This window comes from Vicugna pacos, chromosome 16, assembly GCF_048564905.1.
Source record: "Vicugna pacos chromosome 16, VicPac4, whole genome shotgun sequence".
Lineage (NCBI taxonomy): Eukaryota > Metazoa > Chordata > Mammalia > Artiodactyla > Camelidae > Vicugna > Vicugna pacos.
In genome coordinates, this window is record NC_133002.1 from 8,008,891 (window position 1) to 8,029,376 (window position 20,486).

General features: G+C 41.8%; 2 protein-coding genes and 1 long non-coding RNA gene across 7 annotated transcripts in view; 2 read left to right on the top strand and 1 right to left on the bottom strand.

Moving 5' to 3' along the window:
* Positions 1 to 18,890, top strand: part of LOC140686416 (uncharacterized) — a 19,989-nt gene extending 1,099 nt beyond the window's left edge. The window contains exons 2-5 of one of the 5 annotated variants that reach the window (XR_012060221.1): positions 413 to 511; positions 857 to 943; positions 18,315 to 18,521; positions 18,642 to 18,890. This is a non-coding gene — a long non-coding RNA (uncharacterized lncRNA). Of the gene's footprint in view, positions 1 to 412; positions 512 to 856; positions 944 to 13,117; positions 13,916 to 18,314; positions 18,522 to 18,641 lie in introns of those variants that run through there. The other 4 variants (XR_012060223.1, XR_012060219.1, XR_012060222.1 and 1 more) reach the window with 4 other exon arrangements.
* On the bottom strand, positions 16,041 to 19,212 carry CYB5D1 (cytochrome b5 domain containing 1). The gene is made up of 4 exons (XM_006218771.4): positions 18,849 to 19,212; positions 18,680 to 18,756; positions 18,329 to 18,547; positions 16,041 to 17,744 (listed from the first exon to the last, which is right to left on the bottom strand). Exons 1-4 carry the CDS (start codon positions 19,006 to 19,008, stop codon positions 17,514 to 17,516), a joined length of 687 nt encoding a protein of 228 aa, XP_006218833.1. The 5' UTR covers positions 19,009 to 19,212; the 3' UTR covers positions 16,041 to 17,513.
* A 151-nt stretch (positions 19,213 to 19,363) lies between these two features.
* NAA38 (N-alpha-acetyltransferase 38, NatC auxiliary subunit) lies at positions 19,364 to 20,418 on the top strand. The gene is made up of 3 exons (XM_006218772.4): positions 19,364 to 19,711; positions 19,901 to 20,084; positions 20,258 to 20,418. Exons 1-3 carry the CDS (start codon positions 19,631 to 19,633, stop codon positions 20,368 to 20,370), a joined length of 378 nt encoding a protein of 125 aa, XP_006218834.1. The 5' UTR covers positions 19,364 to 19,630; the 3' UTR covers positions 20,371 to 20,418.
* Positions 20,419 to 20,486: the final 68 nt, after the last annotated feature.

Sequence of the window (20,486 nt, forward strand, 5' to 3'; positions counted from 1 at the left end):
ACAAATTTATGCCTTTTTTCATAACTGATTAGTGCACAGATTAATAGAGATATTTTCCTTGTGTTGTACTGAGTGTGAGTGTGTGTGTGTGTGTGTCTGTGTCTGTGTGCGCGTTGGGGGGGCATGAAGGATTTCTGCATAAAACAAAAATGGCTGCTGTAACTAACTCCCCCCTTATAAAAAATATTTGGGGGGGGCATTAATCAGTACTCATGCTCAGTCTGACATCAGCATAAATTGTTAAAGGTTAACTAGTTAGATACTAGTCCAACTAGATTTAAATTTTTTTCTTTTCTTTACTAGTCTCTTCCTCCCCACCTCCCTTCTCTTAAAGAAAAGCTTTTTTTTTTTTTCTGAATACTTCAGAAGGGAGTGGTTTGATGTGAAGGTTTTTTTTTTTTTTCCCTTTCAGGCATTGAAAAGGAAAAAGATGAAATATATGTTTATAGATAACTGTCTCTACATACCTCATTGGAGTCAAAATGCATTTAATTGTATACGTATCTTTTAGGTGAGAAGTGGTACTGGATTTTTTTTTCTTTCTTTAAAAAAGTGATAGAAATCCTAGTGACTTTTGGGGGAGAGATATGAATAGATACGATGATTGAGTTTTTTCAAAGGAGTCCATGTTTGATTCTCCCCTTTGCCCAGCCTTTTCAGTGATTTATAGTTGTTGTAAATTTTATCCTTACTCTTTTCTCCTTTACCTTGCCCTCCCCTCCCCCAATTACTTGAATATAAAATTCAACTGACTTGGGAAATTAATTTAGGGGTAAATAGAATAGATTTTAAGAATAAAGGGAAAAGGGCTAAGTATGAAGGTTGTGAAAGTATTTTCTCTTTTCTCCCGTTTCAGTATATTTCCCTTGATCTCCAACGCTGATAAAGTGGAAGAAACTGAGGTACCATGAAAGAGAAAAGTAACTGGGACTGAGAAAAAGAGGTAGGGTCTTACACATGTGTTTTCCTCTGACTTTCTGACCCATGGTTTCCCATTGTACCCCAATGTTTATCTTAAAAGTGGTACCAGGAATCAGACGGAAGATTGAAAAGGAGTCCAAAAGTAGCTTTCTCATCTGGAGATTTGGTCAGAGAAGTCATAAAATAAAACTTCCCAGTTGAACAATGGAAGGAGGACAAACAGCTCAGCTCAACCCTGAGTTCTTGTCACCCTTTTCTTACCCTAGTTTCCTCCCATTCTTTTGATCTCACTTAGCCCTTTCCCTTGCTTCCCATCCCATGCCCGTGGAATCATTTTCTCTCTCGGTTTCTCCACCTCTTAAGTATAGCTGCCAGTCACCCAGCAGCCCTTGCAGGATGATTTGGAAGCACCTTAAGAGGGAGGGGTAGGTAGACAGCAACCAGAAAGTATAGTGACAGGGAACACTGTGCTTACAAGGCTTAAATGTTTTTCATTGATGTGCCACCCCCAACCCCAGCTAATGCACTTTATTGAGCATTGATTTCCATCTTTTTCTTAACCTGGACTTTGGAATTCTCTTGCCTCTACTCCGTATCATTCGTGTACTGAGTGTAATTCCTATCCCTCTTCCATTTAGTTTTGTTATGTCCTCTGTACTAGTCCATCTGGGTATCCCCCTCTTTCTGTATATGGGCTTCTGTGTACGTGTGTCTTTATTGTTTCCCCGAGACTGTCTTTCTCATCCCTTGACTCTCAGGTTCTGTCACCTCTAAATGTCTTTCCATTTCCGTCTTCTTTCTTTTTACTTCTGTCTTCTGGGCTCTGGCTGCCTGTGCCTCTTCCTCATGTGTGCCTGACTCCCCCTTTCTGGCCCTGTGTGTGTCTGGGAAGAGTGTCCCTACGTGTACGTCGGTGGCCCTGTGCATCATGTGCACCCAAGTCTCTCTGCCTGTGTGCCTTCTCCCTCTGTGCTGAGCACCCCTGCCTGCCTGCCACATGTGCCATGAGCTGCAGGTGTGGGTGGCTAAAGGTCGCTGTGTGCATCCCTGTATAAACAGTCATCATTCTCTCTTGTGTGCTTTGCATACGGATCTGTTAATTTGCCTGATTCTCCCTCTTGTCCATCTCCCCCTCCGCCTGCCTGCATCTCCTGTTCTCTCGTCTCTCCCTACTGACCTCTTGATTTTTCTTCTTCTATCGTTGTTTCTGCCTGCCTCTCTACCTGCTTGCTCCTATTATGGTGTCTGCCTGCCTGCCTGTCTGCTCCTCCCTGACTGGCTGGCAGCCTCTTTCTCTCTCTGGTTGTCTGTCTGCTTCTCTGGCTGTTTGCCCACCACTCTCTCTCTAGCCATCTGTCTCCCCGCCTGCCTGTCTCTATCACTTTCTTGGTCTCTGTCTCTTGGTTTGTCTACCTTCCAGGCCCTACCACATTCCCTATCTTGCTTTGCCTCTTATCTTGCCCTTCCTCTTGTTCCTCCTCTTCTCTGTGCCTGTGAGGTTCATGATTTTTCCTTGCCTCCCTTTATGTCTGTCTTCTTGCCTGCCTACCCTGCTTGCTTGCTGCTTTCCTGCTGTTTAATGCTTGTATCTTTTTAGCATGTCTGCTTATCAGCTTTTTCTCCCTTGGCTTCCCCTATTCCAACATCCCATCGGTGGTGATGGTCTTGCTACCCAAGACTTGTCAGTGACCTGCCTTTCTCCAAAGACTTACCTGCCTTCTCGCCATACCCCCTACCCTTTCTTCTCTCCCTGCTTGCCTCCACTTCTGTTCTTTTCCTTTTTGTCTTCTGGTTTCTCAGTCTGCCTACCTCAATCTTTTTGCCATTTTCCCAGTCTCTCCTTGTCTTCCTGCTTTTTTGCTGTCTGCCTGCCTGCCTGGCTCTTGCTGTCTACATCTCTGCTTGATTTCTTTTCCTTCTTTTTTTTTTCTATCAACTTTTAAATAGTGCATACACATGGTAGAAAAAGTACTAGAAGTATCCTGTGTGAGAATAAGCCCCCCTCCTATCCACCTTTTCCTCTCCTCTGAGGCAGTCACTACATATTCTTGGATCTTGTTCAGAGAAGAGTCTACACATATATAAGTCTACGTGCTTTTTGCTGCACTCCTTCCTAATTCTCTCCCAGTTTTGCTGGACGCTTCCTCCAGAAAAAACATGAAAACCCTGGTAGCACTGAAAAATACTTGATAAATATAGATATGATTAATAAGTACAGATAATTTGTTAGCTGAGCTTACAGGCACACGTAGTAGACGGGCCTGCTCTGCTTTCCCACAGTCTATACGAATTCTTTAAAGGAATATGAATCTAGACCCTTTAGGTTCAGCAGTACCCTTAGGCTGTTGATCTAGGCCTGTCCAAGACGTTGGTCTTCTTCTCAGTCTAAAAAACTTTGCTTCTTACTAAAACTTTTCCCCTTTTTTATCCTTCTGCCCCCTCTCACATGCCACCGTAGAGACATTATATCTCCTTGGGGGAAGCAGAGACAACAGCCTCTATCCAGGTCTCTTCAGAAGGATGATTATAAAACCTTTACACACAATGCACTTCTGCTTTTTCACTGCCTGTATTCCTGAATTTAACTGTTTCAGCCTCTATCTGTGTCTCTAGCCTCTCTTTCCCTCTCACTTCTCTTTTCTTGATTCTCTCTTTCCTCTTAACTGTCTGTCTTGGGCTCCATTCTAGCCTCTCTTTCTGATTGGCCACCTTCCCTTTCTTCTGTCTGATTGGCTTGTATCTCTCCATCACCCCATCTGTCTGCTGGATTCTCCCTGTCAGCCTGCAATAATGTATGTGATAGCAATTTATAAATTATAAAGCACTACGTAGTATAAAACGCTATTATCACTTTGTCTTATTTCTTTGCTTATTGTTTTCTGTCAGCCTTCCTTCTGTCTCTCTCTCCCTCTTTCTGTTTGTCTGTCTGTGTCCCTTTTGGTGATCTTGCCTGCCTCTCTTGTCAGTAATTCTTTCTCTCCTTGCCAGCCTGTCTATTTTTTCTCTATCCTTCTTCTCTGTCTGCTCGGTTCTTGTGTTTCTCTTTCTGTGTTTCCAGGTTCCTCTCTATTTCTTTTAGCTGTCTGTTCTGTCTGTCCTTAGGCCTTTTTTTCTGTGCATGTGTGTCTTGCTGTCTCTAGCTGTTTGTCTCCCTGCCTGTCAGTTCCAATGTGGGTACCACTCTCTGCCTTTTTCTGTTTCTCTGTATGTCAAAAAATAAAAATAAAATAAAAAGTTAAAATACCATATGACTAATTGGTAGAAGAGAATTATTTTTGTTTTTAATGAGAAGACCATTAAGGTGAGAACAAGGAATTCAGAGATGCAGCTGTCAAATGTAAACCAGAAATTAGATGCCCCAGCAAAAAAAGAACAAGAAAAAAACTGTAAGGGATTCCCAAGCCAAAATAAGATTATTCAGTTAAAGTAAAAGCTAGAAACTTACCCAAGGCTATAATTTCTAACCTTTTTTAGATCATAGAAAGGCTTCTCCCAGAAAAAAAGTATCTTCACAAAATTCCACATATGTTATTCTGAAATCTGTGGAGCCCAGGTTAAAATCCTGGTGCAGGGAACCATTGAGAGTGATTGATAGAGCACAGGCATGAACTCATGCAACTAGCAGATCAAAGGACTGAAAAAGCACTTTGCAATCTGTGATTTTCTACTGAAGGAGATATTAAAGAGATTCCTAGTTATCTTTTGAAATATAGAGGGTAGTGATAATAATGAAAGGTGTATAAATGCTGCAGATTTTCTAGATTTAATTACAGAATTTTAGAGATAGGTCATCTGAACCAGTGTTCTCAAATGGCTAAGTAAGGTTGCCACTTGCCCTTTCCTGGGAAGATCTGTCCTTTGCTCTGAAATTATATATTTTTTATATATATTTTATGTAAAATAAATATATAACTATACTTACATGCAACAAATATAAAATATATGTATGTATATATACATGATAATACACTTACCAGTATATTTATTTTAAATGTCCTTTCTAAAAATGAGGTAGATCTGTATGGAAGGATGTCCCTGATAGATTTTGTAGAGAGAGAGAAAAAGAAAGAAAATGAGTTTTTATACTTCTGTACAACTTGAAAAATGTTCAACGTATATGTGTATGTTTTTTATAGTTACAAAAGAATATTTTTAATATCTGTTAAGTAATGGTGATGAGTATAAAGGTTTGTTTTTTATTGTTCTTAATGTCATTAATTAGCACAATAAAAAGTCAACAACTCCATTGTTGATCACTAACTTTTTTTCAATGTTTTACTAGTCACTGTAATCTAAAAGTCTGGGATCTACTGCTTTAATCTAACTTCGTCTTGATTTCATGAAGAAAGGAACCTCAGTCCATATATCATATTCATGACTTGCCATATTCACATGCCACCTATATAGGCATAATATTTTCCTTTTAAGTCAGTTCACTTTTAACTTAAATGAGTATCCTTTAAAACGTAAATTTTATGTTACTAAGAAAGAATATCCATAGATAGGGTAATTGATTTGATAGGGTAATTATAATTTTCCTAACTTACTTCACAAATAACTATTAAAAGTCAATAAAAATAAAAGCGTCTTGTATGCTACCAATGGTATAGGTACCATATTTTAGGAAACACCACTTTAATTTTGTAGGTACAGAAGCTGGGGCCCAGATGTTGAAAGGTTTGCCTAAGGTCAAGTTAGTTACGGGAACAGAACTGGAACTTGAACCATATCTTCCAGTTTCTAGTCTGCTAATCTTTTCTCTATCTACTAAATGACTTCTAAGTCATTGGATGTCGTAGGTTTTTAAAGGAACTAATATGTAAAATTGATGGTCATATATATAACTTATCTGTAACAAGTATACTATAGAACTGGCAATGGTCAATTTAATTGTATCTAGAACATTATTAAACTTACAAATTTTCTGACAGAGTTCTACCTCTTACCATTTACCCTGGAGAAACAGTCATCACACTTGTGCATAAGGTGACACATACAGAGACGGTCATTACAACATTGTAATAGCAAAAACTTAGAAACGCTGTTAATCTCAAACAGTAGTGAATAGCTAAATAAACTACATAGCAATCAAGAAAAATGAGTTACATCTACATTGTGAGATTCTTTTTTTTTGGTAGGGGGTAGGTAAGAGTATTGTTGAATGGAAAAAAGCAAGCTGCAAAACAATACATACATTATGATAGCATTTGGTTAATTTATGTTCAAAGAAACTAAATACTATATGTTTCTACAGTTACAATCATATATATATATAAAAATGCCTTTAAAAATCCTGGACATATACATACCAAATTGGTAACAGTGGTTACTTTTGAGAAATAATAGTCAAAGGGGATATTTAGCTTTATTGATAATTCTGAATTTTTAAAATGAGAAAGTATCATTTATTATTTGTGTAAACAAATACATGTAGCCTCCTGATTACATTAGCAAATGAAGCCAAATGGGACAAATAGTAGTATGATTTCTCTAAAGAAATCATTCCTCACTAATCTCTAGTTCTTTGCAGAGAAAAGTACAGAAGCAAAGTATAATAAATGTATGTAATGTAGTTAGACTTTTGGGATTAGTGAGGTTCTAGTTTAAAAACTAATTGAAATATGGGTAAGAAAGGAAAGATATACAAGAGCATATGTAAAATGGTACCATTGATGAAAGAAAATGTGAATGTCCATAGAATATTCCTGGAAGAATACACAAGAAACTAGTTGTTACCACTGGAAACATATTTTTTCATTGTGCATCTTTTAAAGCACCTTGAAAATTTTTTAGTGACCAAAGGATTACCTAGGGGGAGGGAGGAGAGACACTGGAGATCAAACACACAAAAAGGTTAATTAACAATATATGATAGTGATGATCGTGTGGGCTGTAAAATCTGAGAGTTTAAAGAAGAGATCTTAGGGAGGGATGGGGACTCATTGAAGAACTTTCCATATGTAGTTGTATTTGAAGTAGACCCCCAAAGGTAACTAAGATTTATAGAGCAGAGAGGAAGAAGAGCAGTTTAAGTTGAGTAAGAAAGTATTTGGCAAGCAGTATGTGGACCTCATACAGAGTAGTAAGTTCATGATAGAAAGGAAGTTTTTAATTTTAAAATTATATGTGTTATTGAGAACTATTTCATAGGTTCAAAAGAGCATATATAACAGACATCAACCACAAAGAATATTAAAATGAACACATGTATCCATTATCTGGTTTAATAAATATAACAGTAATACCTTTAAAGCCTCATAATGCTCTTCTATATTTCACATTCCTCTTCTGCCCCCACCCAATTGGTATCCTGAATTTTGTGTTATCATTCGTGTTATCACTCACTTGCTTTTTCTTTGTGATTAGTTCCCTTCCCACCTATAACTTCTTAATTTTGAAAAACTCCAAACCTCCAGAAAAGTTGAAGGAGTACAATGAACACCTGTATACTCTTCACCTAGATTTACTGAGTGTTAATCTTTTCCACATTGACAGAATGACATGAACAAATACTTATGATCTAATGTTAATTGCATAAAACAATATAAAGTCATATGTATAGTAGAATTGCAACCACGTACGAAAATACTAGAAGGAAGTGGTCAAATGTTAATAATGGTTTTTGCTGAGTGAAAGGAGTAAGAGTTATTTCTGTTTTACATCTTTATGCTTCTCTACCTGGTTTTTTCTGTAAACACATAGTCTGTAATGAAAAGTTAAGCTAAGTTTAAAACATTAATTTAAAAAATATGTGGAGATATTTGAAATCACCAAAATCTAGAAAAAGTGCCTAACAGCAATAGAATACATAAATTATATGACATCCATATAATGTAATACTGAATAGCAATGAGAGTGGAATGAAATGACATGGATGAATCTCACAAACAGTATTAAAGGAAAAAGGTCATGAGGGATAATTTGGGAGTTTGGGATTTGCAGTACTACTATGTATAAAATAGATAAACAGCAAGGTCCTACTGTATAGCACAGGGAACTATATTCAATACCTTGTAATAGCCTATAATGAAAAAGAATATGAAAAGGAATATATATCTATATATCTATCTATCTATATATATATCTATATATCTCTGAATCATGCTGTACACCAGAAATTAATACATTGTAAACCAACTATACTTCAATATAATTAAAAATACATATATGTGGAAAGAAAGAATAGGAGACAGTGAGTATCAAACATTTGTTCATAAAGTTTGGTAGTCCCAAAAAGTCAGTTTAAAATACAGTGATATGGAAAACAAACCTGGGAACAGTTCACATATCTGAGGAACTCTTAATTCTTTTATCTCCATGGTAGCTTCCAGATTCCCCCATCTTATGTAAAGAGCCCCTATTTCTTTAAGGCTCCTGCAGTCTGGCTGTATACCCCTCCATTTCTCTCCCTGGGTGTCATCTGCTTACCTCCTGATTATTCTCTTTCATTGAAGGCTGACACCTGGCTCAGTCCTGTCCTTGACTTCCTAACCAGAGAGCTTCCTCTCCATTCCACTTCTCTCCCACCTCTGGGAAATACAAAATTCTTACCTCTTCTGAAAAAATATTACCTCTTCTGAAATATTAAATTCAAGCCTCCTGCTTTGACTACAGCTTTCTATACTTCCAGCTCTCTCGTTTATCCACTGTTCTTGGACCCACCCGACCCTCTAACCCCTTAATTCTTCCATTAGCCCCACCATGTCTTCACCTCCCTCCCTATCTAACTTACATTCCATGGTCTGTCATTTCAGCCACTCTGCTGTGGGTATCTCAGTGCCCTCTTTATCTTCTTCTGCAACCCTCTAACCTTGGATCAGTCTGGCTGGCTGTTTACACTCAGAATGCAAAGTGCCACTGAAGAAAATACCATGACCACTCCAGACCTCTCAGAAATCCTCTTTCCTAGTCAACTTCCTTTCCGTTCTCCATGGTGACTTTTTCAAAGTTTCCTCAAATCTCTTCCACTTTACACTCCAGTAGAACATTTTATCATCTGCTTCCAGGAGACAGATCATCAAATGAGAACTTCCTTGAAATACTGACACTAAACCTACGTATTTAACTGTATTCACGTTTATCCTTTCCTCCCTCCTATCCTTAAACCTCCAAAGCTTAAACCTCCACTTGGGCTCTGGCTCCCAGCCCTGCCACTTTCTCAGGGGCTAATGGTAACTCTCCTTTATCTCCCATTCTACTTGCTCCTTCCCAATGACACTGAAATGTGCTCAAATCTCCCTACTTAAAGAGACATGCTGGACCCCTTAGTTGCCACCCTACCTCTCTATGCCCACCCACAGCCATGCTTGAAGGAATCTACACTCATTTTCCAACCTACTGCCCTGCCACTCCACTGAAACTGCTTTTACAAGATTCCCAACAAGCTGATTACTAAATTCAGAGGATATTTCTGACCTGTTAACTTGACCACCCCTTCTTTAAATAGTCGTTGTGATCTATGCGAGTGTGTGATCTCACATCTGCTCATGCTTCTGTTGCTGCCTTTTAACTAAATCCTTTCCTTTGCTCTTCATTGAGTAAAAGGAATATCTTAAGAAGAAAAGGAAGATTTAAGCCCCAAATTGTTGTCTTTGTCTTCTCCCAGTTTCTTTTAGACCTGCTTTGATTGACCACTGTGATGGAAACTGAATGTAATAGTTTTATACAAAATGGCAAATACTAAATTTTTTTTTCTCTTTTGACATTGCCTTTTAACAGTTTCTTTAATAGTTTTTCATTGACTGGCCAGTCTGAATGCCTTGCTTCCCATCTGTGGTTAAGCCCCAGTTGTTTCAGCAGAATTGCCCTGACACCTTTCCTGGCTAATCCCAAGCTCACGTCCTCCTGCCACTTTGCTTGCCTGTGGGCCCTTTCACCACCTAACTCTCTGGACAGGAAGAGTTACTTTAATTTCACACTAAATTAAATATGATCATTATATTAAAATCAACTAATTTTTTAAAAATGCTATATTGCAAAACTGTATGACTCCTAAAATGTATTCCAGAACTAAGTAATGAAGTTATCCACTCCCTCCATTAGAGAAAAGAGTTTGAGCTCTGATGTCAGGTAGCATCTGGAATCCAAGTTTTGCCACTTACTAACAGTGAGCCTGGGTAAGCAACTTATCCCTCAAGTCTCAGCAACCTTATTCTTTAAAACAGGGATATTAATGCCTATGTCACATAGTTCTAGTGAAGATTAGTGAGCTAACTTACATAAAGCACTGGCTATAAGGCATTTGCTAATTGATAGCTATTGTTCTAAACAATCAAGTTAGCAATTAGCCATTTCTCACTTCAGAGAGACTCGCTTAAGATGATTCTAAGGTGAGAGGATTCACACCTGAGTTATGAATAGCACCTTAAACTGAAGGAGCAAAGGGCTGACTTTAGTTATTCTTGCTCCCAGTCGTTGGCCCCATTTCCTTCCTTTCCCCAACTTCATATAAATACGCTTAACTCTGGCATTCTATGAAACAAACCACATTTTACCGTATTCACATCTCCCAATGGAGGCACAAACATTGTTGTTGGGTTGGAAACCAAATGTTAGCCACAGATTTGGTCTACTAATTTTCTAATCATGACAGATGTTACCTGGATGCCGAATAATGCTGACTCTCAGGAAATCCCAAGGGGAGCATTCATTGCTAAATAAAGACTGGCTAGCACAAGGAAAGGGAAAGAAAACTAAAAATTTTGAGTACCTGTTCCAAGGACCTTTTATGCTGCTGGGCATTTTCCCAACCTTATCTTGTTTAATCTTCTCAACAACACTGTAAGGTAGATTCTTTTTAAGTGACCCTGTCCTGGTTTATGCCTGTTGTCCTCAGTGAAACCTTAATTTCTATTATCCATATTTTATGGTTGAAGAAATGGAATCTAAAAGAAGAAAAGTATTCTGTGCATGGTTACAAAGCCAGAAAACTCCCTTCGGTAGCTGGATTTCTTCTGTGAATATCCCATTCATACTTCATCCTACTACAGTCTTACATGTTGAGCTATTCCTTTCTCTTAACTACAGTCTTGACTTCTTCAACACACCACCATTTTGCTGTTCAATAAATCCATGGGTGCTCAAGTCCTCACCTTCCTTGACCTCTGTGTGACATTTCACACTGTTTACCTTTCCTTCCTCTAATACTCTCTCTTTGGCTTCCCTAGCACCATTTTCCAGGGTCTCTCTCACCAGTTTGGCTCTCCCTTCTAAATCTCCTTCTCCCGTCCCTTAGATATTGTTCCTCCCAGGCCTTCTTCATAGATCACACTTTATTCTGAATTGACCTCATTCTTGACTTCGGTAGTGGTTACTCCCTGCTGATAGATTCCCACACCTTTAACTTTAGCCCAGAGCCTATTCAGGATCTACTACCACATACCTGGTAAGATCTGGACATCTGGATTTGCATGCCCCAAAGTTACTTAAGAAAGCCAACCAAAAATACATCACCGTTCTTCCCAAACTCTTCTTCCAGCATTACTCTTCTTTGTCAGTGGACCCATCATCCTCTTGGTCACCCAGGCTAGAAACTTGGGTATCATCTTTGACTCCTCCCTCTGCCTCAGACTCCCTCCCAATACATTATCGAGTTATATAATTCTCTCTTACCTTCATCTTTTCTGACCTGACCTTCATTCTGACTACCTTCATCTCTCCTCAACTGTTGCAACAGCATCAGTCTGTCTCCATTTCCTTGTCCCGTTTTCTCCCCTCCAATCCATTCTCTCTTGATATTGTAGTCGCTTTTTTAAAATGCATATATGATCATGATATTCTCCTTATATAACCCTTAAGCTTGCATTGTACACTTTAAAAGGGGGAATTCTGGGAGGAGGGTATAGCTCAGTATTAGAATGCATGCTTAGCATGCACAAGGTTATGGGTTCAAACCCCAGTATCTCCGTTAAAAATAACCTAAGTACCTGGTCCCCCCAAATAAAAAAGTGAATTTTACAATATGTAAATTATATCTCAATTTAAAAAAAAATTTAACCTGGTTTACAAAGTCTCACGGGACCTGGTCTGACCTCAGTATCTCATTGCCCACTCTCCCCAGGCCTCACACCTCCTCTTAGCTGTACTGTTCTGCGCTTCCGTCTGCTTCTGAGCTCTCCATGCACCCCCTCACCTCTAAACTCTGCACTATTTATGCTATTCTTTCTCCTTACCCTCTCCCTCCTCTTCACTTGGCTACCTTCTCCTTGTCCTTCTGGTCTCAGCTTGAGATGATGCTTCTCTAGAAAGCCTTCCCTGATCTCCCCAGACTGTGTTCAGGTATTCCCAAGCCATTTCTTACTTAGCCCTTTTGTAGCATTTATCACATTACATTTGTCCATTTTATGAATATTGAGTGTGTAACTGCTCTGGGCTGAGCACTGGGCTAGGTGCTAGATATTCAGTGGCAAATAAAAGTCATGATCCCTGCCCTCCTAGAGCTTATAGTCTAAATAGGGAGAAAGATGGACATTAAACAACAAATTACACTAAGTATTTTCCTTGTAATTACAATGTTTTAGGGCAACTTGAGAGGGTATGATCAAAGATTTGACATAATTGAAGTGATCAGGGAAGACTTCTTTGAGAAAGTAACATTTAAGTAAAGATTTTAAGAATCAGGTGTGGCCAAATGATGAGTGGAGGGGGTAGTGTTCCATGCAGAGGAACAGCATGTGAGAAGGCTTGGGGGAGTTTCAGAAACTGAAAGGCTAACGTGAGAGATAAAGAAGAGCTTGGGAGGGCCAAATCATGCAGGGCCTTGTGGATTATGGTAAGAATGTCCTCTTAAGAGTGTTGGAAGCCTTTGAAGACTTAAACAGGGAAACTTTAAAAGCTTCCCTTGGCTGCTGTGTACAAGTGGAAGAAGCTAACAAGTTATGAGGCTCAAAAACTTCTCTGAATTCCCACTAACCTGTAAGCTCCTTGAGGGCAGAAATTATGTCTTACTAGTGTATTCACAGAGTCCAGAATTGTGCCTGTTAGATAGTAGATGCTCAGTATTAGTTAATTAAATAAATGGACAGGGGTGGCCAGGATTCCAACTTAGTTTTTCAAGAAAGGCTCAATGCCCCACTCCCACCCAAGAATGATTAGATAATTAGATATTCCTCCTTTTGCCTCTAGTGCATTTGTGGCCAATTGTATTTTCCAAAAATGGCCACAGTAATATCTTACACCCAAAATGCTCTTATTACAGTGTGACATTGTCATTCTTCCCACTGAGAAGTGAGGTCTAATTCCATCCCCTTGGATCTGAAATGAGGTCATGAAAGTTGATTCAGCTTCCTCCTGGTTCTCCTGGGATACTTGCTTTTGGAATCCAGCCACCATGCTATGAGAACACCCAAGCTGCCCTGTGTAGGAGCCCACATGGAGAAGAACGAATAGACAGCCTCAACTTGCCAGCCATTTGTGAGTGAGATATTCGGAAAGTGAATCCTACAGCTTCCACCAGTCCACCCAGTAGACACCTTTTGGAGTAGAAATGAGCTGTCCCCACTGAACCCTGCCCAAGTTACAGATTCATTAGCAAAATAAATGATGGTAGTTGTTTTAAGCCACTTAAATCTTGGGATGGTTTTGTTAAGCAGCAATAGGTAAGTGGAACAGCATCCTATGTCTGTCATGCAGGAAGGTTATGCAATTCAGTGGTTAAGTGGGTGGCCTATGACTGTCTTGTTTTAAAGCCCACCTCTGCTACTTACTAGTTGTATGACCTTTGGCAAGTTACTTAACCTCTCTGTGCTTCACTTTCCTTCTTTTTTCAGTGTAAATAAAAATAGTATTTAAGTTTGTTATGAGGATTAAGTGATTAATGCAGGTAATGCAGACCTATATCAATCTTTGTAATCATCTCAGACAAGCCCCCAATCATTCGACCATCACTCTCACGATTCTGTGTTTTTATAGTACTTCTGGTGTATATATATGTATATATGTGTATGTGTTCATATGTGTGTATATATACATATATAATATATAGCTTTTAGCACTATCTGAAATGGTCTTGTCTACATGTTTATTGTTTATCCCATCAGAGTGTAAGTCCCAGTAAAGCAGGAACCTTGCCTGTCTCATTCACTGCTGTATCCCCAGTACCTGGAATGGTGCCTGGCACAAAGTGCCGGCTTATGGCTGGGACATTGTGCTGTACACCAGAAATCGACACATTGTAACTGACTGTACTTCAACTTTAAAAAATAATAAAAATTAAATAAAAGTAAATAAATAAATTTAAGATAAATAAATAAATAAACAAAAGGCAGGCACTGAGTTTCTCCCAGTAAGACACTTAATTCTAGCAGTATCTCTACCATCACGTCCCTTGTCTCAACCTCCTTGATCCCTGACCCCATTTTAATGGCCTCACTACATTTATTCATTCACCAGCTTTTTTTTTTTTTTAGTGTTTCCCAGTACTTGGGCTGCATATCTGTTTGTATTTTGAAAACCTAATCTTTGACTTTCAAGATCATTCGGGTTTCAAATTGTCTGCTCTCTCTACAACTAAACCTCCATGCCCTCTTGCTGATCATTCATAAAGTGACTGTTCTCCTGAATCAACACATCTATGTGGTTTACCAAAACTCAGTTGAGGGTACTGGCTGCATTAACCTTATCCTGATGTCATGATGGAGTGTTATAGTCCCAGGTCCAAATGATAGATCCCCTTACTCTGCTCCAAGGTATGTCCAGATCAGAATTTGGGGCCAGAGTAAAATGTTTCAGACTAGTTATAAATGTAGCCCCAAGGCTTAAAAAGCTTTAGGAATTGCTCCCATGGAAATACAGTTGTAAGAGGCTGAAGTCGACCATTGAGACAGGTGCCAGGAATCCTAGAACCACAGTATATTGTCACCTTTGATTTTACTTTTAAGGGTCTTTATTTATTATGGCGTGTGTGTACTATTTCAGGGGCAGGGGGTTGGGCCATTTTGGGACTGTGAGGGGACTTATAGCACCTCTCTCCAAAATAATACACATCTGCCGGAGTGCGCGCGCGCACACACACACACACACACACACACACACACACACACAATATTTAGAAACCATTTCTCAAGGTCCAGGTTACGAACCCACTGTGATTTCATGAAGATAGAAGCTTTCTCTAAACCATAATTTGGTCCTTTATCACATACTGTTTTCATTTACCTTTTCATGTGTGTATGTTTTATCCCATTGAATGGGTAAGCTCCTGAAGAGAACATACAACTTTTATTACTCTCTATAATGAGCGCATATAGTGAGTGAGGCTTGTGGGAAATATTTGCCAACTGAGTCCTTTGATGCTGCTGTGATGTACTAAAGACAGACAACTTTCCTTCAAGATTCCACCCACCACCTCATCTCCCTCCAAAACGAAAGAGATCACCACAGAAGGACCTGGACCCTAGACTCATGTTCTATTTATGTTATAGGTTTTTGGCTGAGGCATTATTTACATACTCTTCATGCAAATACCCAGTCTTGGATCTTCAGAGAACAAGGTTTTGTAGAAAAACCAACCAACCAACCAATCACTAATAGTAAATGAGTGTACTCTGTTATGTGAAAATTTGTCTTCTTTCTTCCCTCCACAGCTCTGTGCCTAACCCTGTACACACTAACACCTGTCATCAGACCCCCTACTTACTATATTCCATGAGTTTTATTTCTCAGACCACACTGTCCTGGCATGTGCTTGTGAAAAAATTAAAGACAGGAGTAATCCTAATGCTAATAGAATGGTGGCCATGTTGTTTTCCCTTTTCTTCTGATCCTTGCCTCCCACCTATACATTTCCACCGGCTACCTTTAATCCTAAACAAGTTCCTGTTTAGAATTTGGAACTTTTCCCTCCATCCAGTACCTGCCCCTGACTCTATAGGCAGTTGCAGCCACCTGGTGGGCATATGGAGAAATAACAGGTAGATTTCCCCAAAAATCTCTGGTGAAAGAAAGAAGCTCTGTGGAGTAATTTTTGGTCTTGGATCTGTAGTGAACAAGGAAAGAGAAACCCATGGATAGATTACGGCACAGGATCCAGACATCCTATTTCTTGGTCTCACCTTGACCCCCAGGACACAACATCCCGTCCACTAGTTATTATAGACAGATGAATTCACTTAACATTTGAGTTCATTCAATCAACATTTATTGAGCAGCAACTGTGTGCCCAACAATGAACAAGATGGACATGATCTCTGCTCTTGTGAGCTTACAATCTATCAGCCAGCCAGCCAATTACATCCTTTTTTGCCTGCTACTGTCAGGAAATCTACCTGTTATTCTCATTTTCCTTCCTTGTTTCGGTTAAAGGGGACCAAATCTGGCCACTGCCTTCCATGGTTGTTCTCTTTTGAACACCAGGAGTTTTCTGACTTAATTAGCTCCTCTCTTTACATTACCTCTGTCAAGCCCCTTCTTGTAAACTGACCATATTACAAAGATGACCTTGTCCTCCTCATATTCCCTCAGAGGCACAGGCCCATCATGAATATACTGTGCTGTTTGCCTCCTTTTTGCTCCCCCAACTAAAGTGTCCCAATCCAAAGGCCCTTTTCCCACTAGTTTTTCCTGGAGTCAGTGTTTGCCCACCTCTTTGCCTCAGACAAGTAAGAGGAAAATTTTGCTATGGGATTAATCAGGAAGTAGACTGAATAGCTATTACTCAGCTGACACTTAGCCTCCCCTGTCCCCTCTCTGCCACTGCAGAACTCTGCTAACTCCCTTCCAAAGACAATAACTGCAAAATAAAACAAAAGCCAAAACAAACAAACAACCCCCCCAAATAACAACAAAAGACCCCCCATCATACTACACAATAGGACTATAGGTTCCCATTGTGCAACGAGCCTGGACATTGAGATACTCTCTTTACATTGAGAAGAACATGGAGAACATTGCATTCTGGTTACTAACTAGTGTGCCTTTTGTGCTATTAAATCTTGCTAATCTTCAGAAGACTTATCTGTAAAATAGTGGTAATGGTATCTATCTTACGGGTAGTTGTGTTAAATGAGGTGTATCAAGCACATAGCATAATATCTAGCCTGAATTACCTGGCGACTGTTCACCTCCTTTCTTCCTCCTGGGTTTCAGCTGCTAAATACTATTCGGAAGGGAGTAACCCAGTTTTGTATGGCCAGTGATAGACATTTCCTATTGCTATCTTTGTAAACCTCATCTTTCTGCAGCCATCCCATTTCCATCATTGCCAGAAAACTTCTTCCATTCCTTGTCCCTGTGTAGGACTTCTCTTTCTCTTACTGTCAAAAAGTTCTGCCTGAGCTCTATCTGATTTCTTCTTAGAGCTCCCTCTTCTTAGATCTCTCTGATCTAAGATACTTTATTTTCTTGTATCATTCCTAAAACTTAATGCACTTCTAGCATTCTCCCTAACTTCCTCAGAGTAAATTTAAATGAGGAGTAGGACCTTTACACTTCAGGAAAGCATGGGAACCACAGGCCAGTTCCCAGAGTGGAATGGAGGTCTAGGTTCAGGAGCCGCTGTGCACCCCACCCCCCGCCAATCCCCACCTCTCTTCCTGCAGGGCACAGAAACAGCTAAACTCAAAATATGTCTTGAGTCTGCATGAGCATATATCTTCCTATAGCTCTGTGAGGTCATCATTGAAGTAGAGCAGTACTGCAGGTGTGTAGAGTGTACTGTCCATATTGAGATAATCAAATTCTTCCTCCTCATCCCGGATACCATTCTCTTCCAGGGTTTGATCCATGTTCAGGTTCTTGCCTTCAAACTTCCATGTGTAGCTGGCAGCATGTGCATTATAGGGGAGATAGCGGTGTAGGATTTCCCACATGGATTCCAGTGCCCCCACCTGGAGAACACGAAAGCACCCCATCCCCAGGATTCTGGGTGGTAGACACACACACACACAAGCAAAGGCCAGGAGCCCAAAAGATGATAGAGGTGGGGTGAGAGTGGTTCCCTTGTCAGATAACAGCTTAAGGCACTCCACAGTCCCAGATATAAAGTTGGAGCTCCAACATGCAATGCATGGCCCCCAAATCCTGTCTTTATGGTGATCACTTCTAATAAACAGATGGCCCTAAAGTCACTGCCCTCTCACCTCATCCTCACAATAGAGCAGACTAATAAGAGAGTCCCATTGCAATTGCTGTACAAAACACAGCATAGCACGTAAGAGCTTCTGAGGACCACCATCACTAAGATGCATGAATTGTTGCCCTGGGCTTATGAAGAAGTCTCTTGTATCCTGTGGCCCAGCCATTGCTTGAATTCCCAACCCCGGGTACCTAGGTGATGGTATTTCCTCAGTTACCTCTAAATGGAAAGAAAATACAGCTCCTGGTCATGGAGAGCTGCTGACCTGAGGATCTGCTTGCAGATTTGCTGGGATTCTCAGTTCTCTCTAACCTGCCCTCAGGTACCGGTTCTCACCTCCAGTGTGTGCTCCTGCGACGTGAGCGTGTTAATGATGCGGATATTCCGAGTCTTGGCGGACAGCCGCCCCACCTCGTACCGTGACCCCTGCCACCAAGGCTTCCCGAAATCATTGGCCCAGTCAGAACGGGGCAGCTGAGGCGGCACGTGCAGAAAGCGGCCCCGGGGAGTGCGGTATCTCAGGCAACCGGTCAGCGGATCTATGTGCTTGCGGATCTTTAAAGCAGAGTTTGGGGGAGAGGAGTCGGCGCAGCCACTACCTCGGGCTCTGGCTTACCCCTGCTTTTCCCTCCTCATCCCCGCTCTCTAGTGCACCTCCCCTCAACCCCAGGTTCCAGCAGAACTCACGTCTCTGGTCTTTGGATCAAACCAATGGCTGACGTCCTGGCCCGCAACTTCGACTATGGGTTTCAGCAGAAGGTCTCCTGGGAAAGAGCAGCCGCCGTCAACGTTGGCAATCCAAGAACCAAGAACCCCCAAATACGCCCCCGTCGCTGGCCCACAGCGTGGCCTTTACCTTTGTACTCCTGTGCCAACGGCGTTAGGTCGTACACATTTCCCAGGTAAGACACCCAGAGGTCTTCCGGCTGGTTGTGTTGGGCCACCTCGGCCGGCGTGAAATAGCGACGCTGGAAATACTCGAAGTCTGGCCCGGGCACTAGGCCCCGGCGCGGCATGGTCCTTGTTCTATCGGTCACGAGCTCCTTTAGTTGCTTCCTCGCTTATTAAGGACGCACAGTAAGCGTCCCTCTCATCCAGGAGCTAAGGCGAGGGCGTTTATCCGCTGACATGGAAACCATTGTCCTTTTGCGGCCACCGTCGACTGGGGTCAAACGCTGCGTGCAATAGGAGGGGCGTGAGCTGCGCGTGCTCACGGGAAACGTAGTCCGATTCCGGCATCCAAGTAATTGAGAGAACACCCTCCGTTTTAATTCAGAGTGGCCTAGACTATAAGGAGTATTTAGGACAGATTATCTCGTGAGGCCGAGAAACAAGGGAAAGGAGGAGTGAGAATATTGAAAAAAGGTATTCTTGCTAAATTCCGGGGTTCCTAAAGGATAAGAACCCAAAGAAGTGAGAAATTTCTCGCGATATCTTAAAACGTCCGGCGTAATAGGCCTCAGTCAGCCACCGCGCAGAAGTAGGAAAAGCTCGCGAGATCTCTGCAGTTACTGGGGAGACTAGGAAGAGAAGTGATCTCGCGAAAGAAAACAGGTTGGGAGCGCTCGCGAGATCTCAGACCACCCGACCCAAAAGGTTGTTAGGAAGTCGAAGGGCCTGGAGGAGGCCCGGGGACAAATGGCCGGCGCTGGACCAACCATGCTGCTACGAGAGGAGAATGGTTGTTGCAGCCGGCGTCAAAGCAGCTCCAGCGCCGGGGTTAGCGCGGGCTCGGGTTTTGGGATTGAGGGGCCGTCGGGGAGCAAGATGGGGGAACGAAGGGGGAACTGCAGCTCCCGGCAGCCTCTGGGCTTCGTGTGAGCGCCCCGCGGGCTGTCGGGAGCTGTGGTTCCGCGGGCGGGCAGCAGCCGGGGCGGCGCGGTCTGAGCGCGTGTCCCGCCCCTTCAGGACTCAGATGGGGAGCGCGAGGACTCGCCCTCTGCGCGCGCTAGGCAGCAGCTGGAGGCGCTGCTCAACAAGACTATGCGCATTCGCATGACAGATGGACGGACACTGGTCGGTTGTTTCCTCTGCACCGACCGCGACTGCAATGTTATCTTGGGCTCGGCGCAGGAGTTCCTCAAACCATCGGGTCAGTGCCCAGGGAATGCAGGACCTGCCTGGGAATGCGGCGGAGCCTCAGGCGAGGCAGTTCCCCTTCATTGCCTGGCTGCACCCCTTCTATTCTGGGGCTAGAAGTCGTGGCTCAGAAGGGGTGGGACCGACGCTGGCCTGCCTCCCTGATGCTCTGACCCTTCTTTCCAGATTCCTTCTCTGCCGGGGAACCCCGTGTGCTGGGCCTGGCCATGGTACCCGGACACCACATCGTTTCTATTGAGGTGCAAAGAGAGAGCCTGGTGGGGCCTCCCTATCTCTGAGTACGATCTCGGGCTTGCCCTTCAGACGTCATTAAACCTGTAACCGAAGTGGTCTGTGTCTGTGTGTAGGTGGGATACCAGGGCAGGGGTTGCACATCTCACCCCTTGAGGACGAG

Coding starts and splice junctions, on each gene's coding strand:
- NAA38 (XM_006218772.4), top strand. CDS start 19,631: ATGGCCGGCGCTGGACCAACCATGCTGCTACGAGAGGAGAATGGTTGT. Junction 19,712..19,900: donor AAAGCAGCTCCAGCGCCGGG/GTTAGCGCGGGC, acceptor CCGCCCCTTCAG/GACTCAGATGGGGAGCGCGA. Junction 20,085..20,257: donor GGAGTTCCTCAAACCATCGG/GTCAGTGCCCAG, acceptor CCTTCTTTCCAG/ATTCCTTCTCTGCCGGGGAA.
- CYB5D1 (XM_006218771.4), bottom strand. CDS start 19,008: ATGCCGCGCCGGGGCCTAGTGCCCGGGCCAGACTTCGAGTATTTCCAG. Junction 18,757..18,848: donor GTTGGCACAGGAGTACAAAG/GTAAAGGCCACG, acceptor GCTCTTTCCCAG/GAGACCTTCTGCTGAAACCC. Junction 17,745..18,328: donor CGCAGGAGCACACACTGGAG/GTGAGAACCGGT, acceptor CGTGTTCTCCAG/GTGGGGGCACTGGAATCCAT.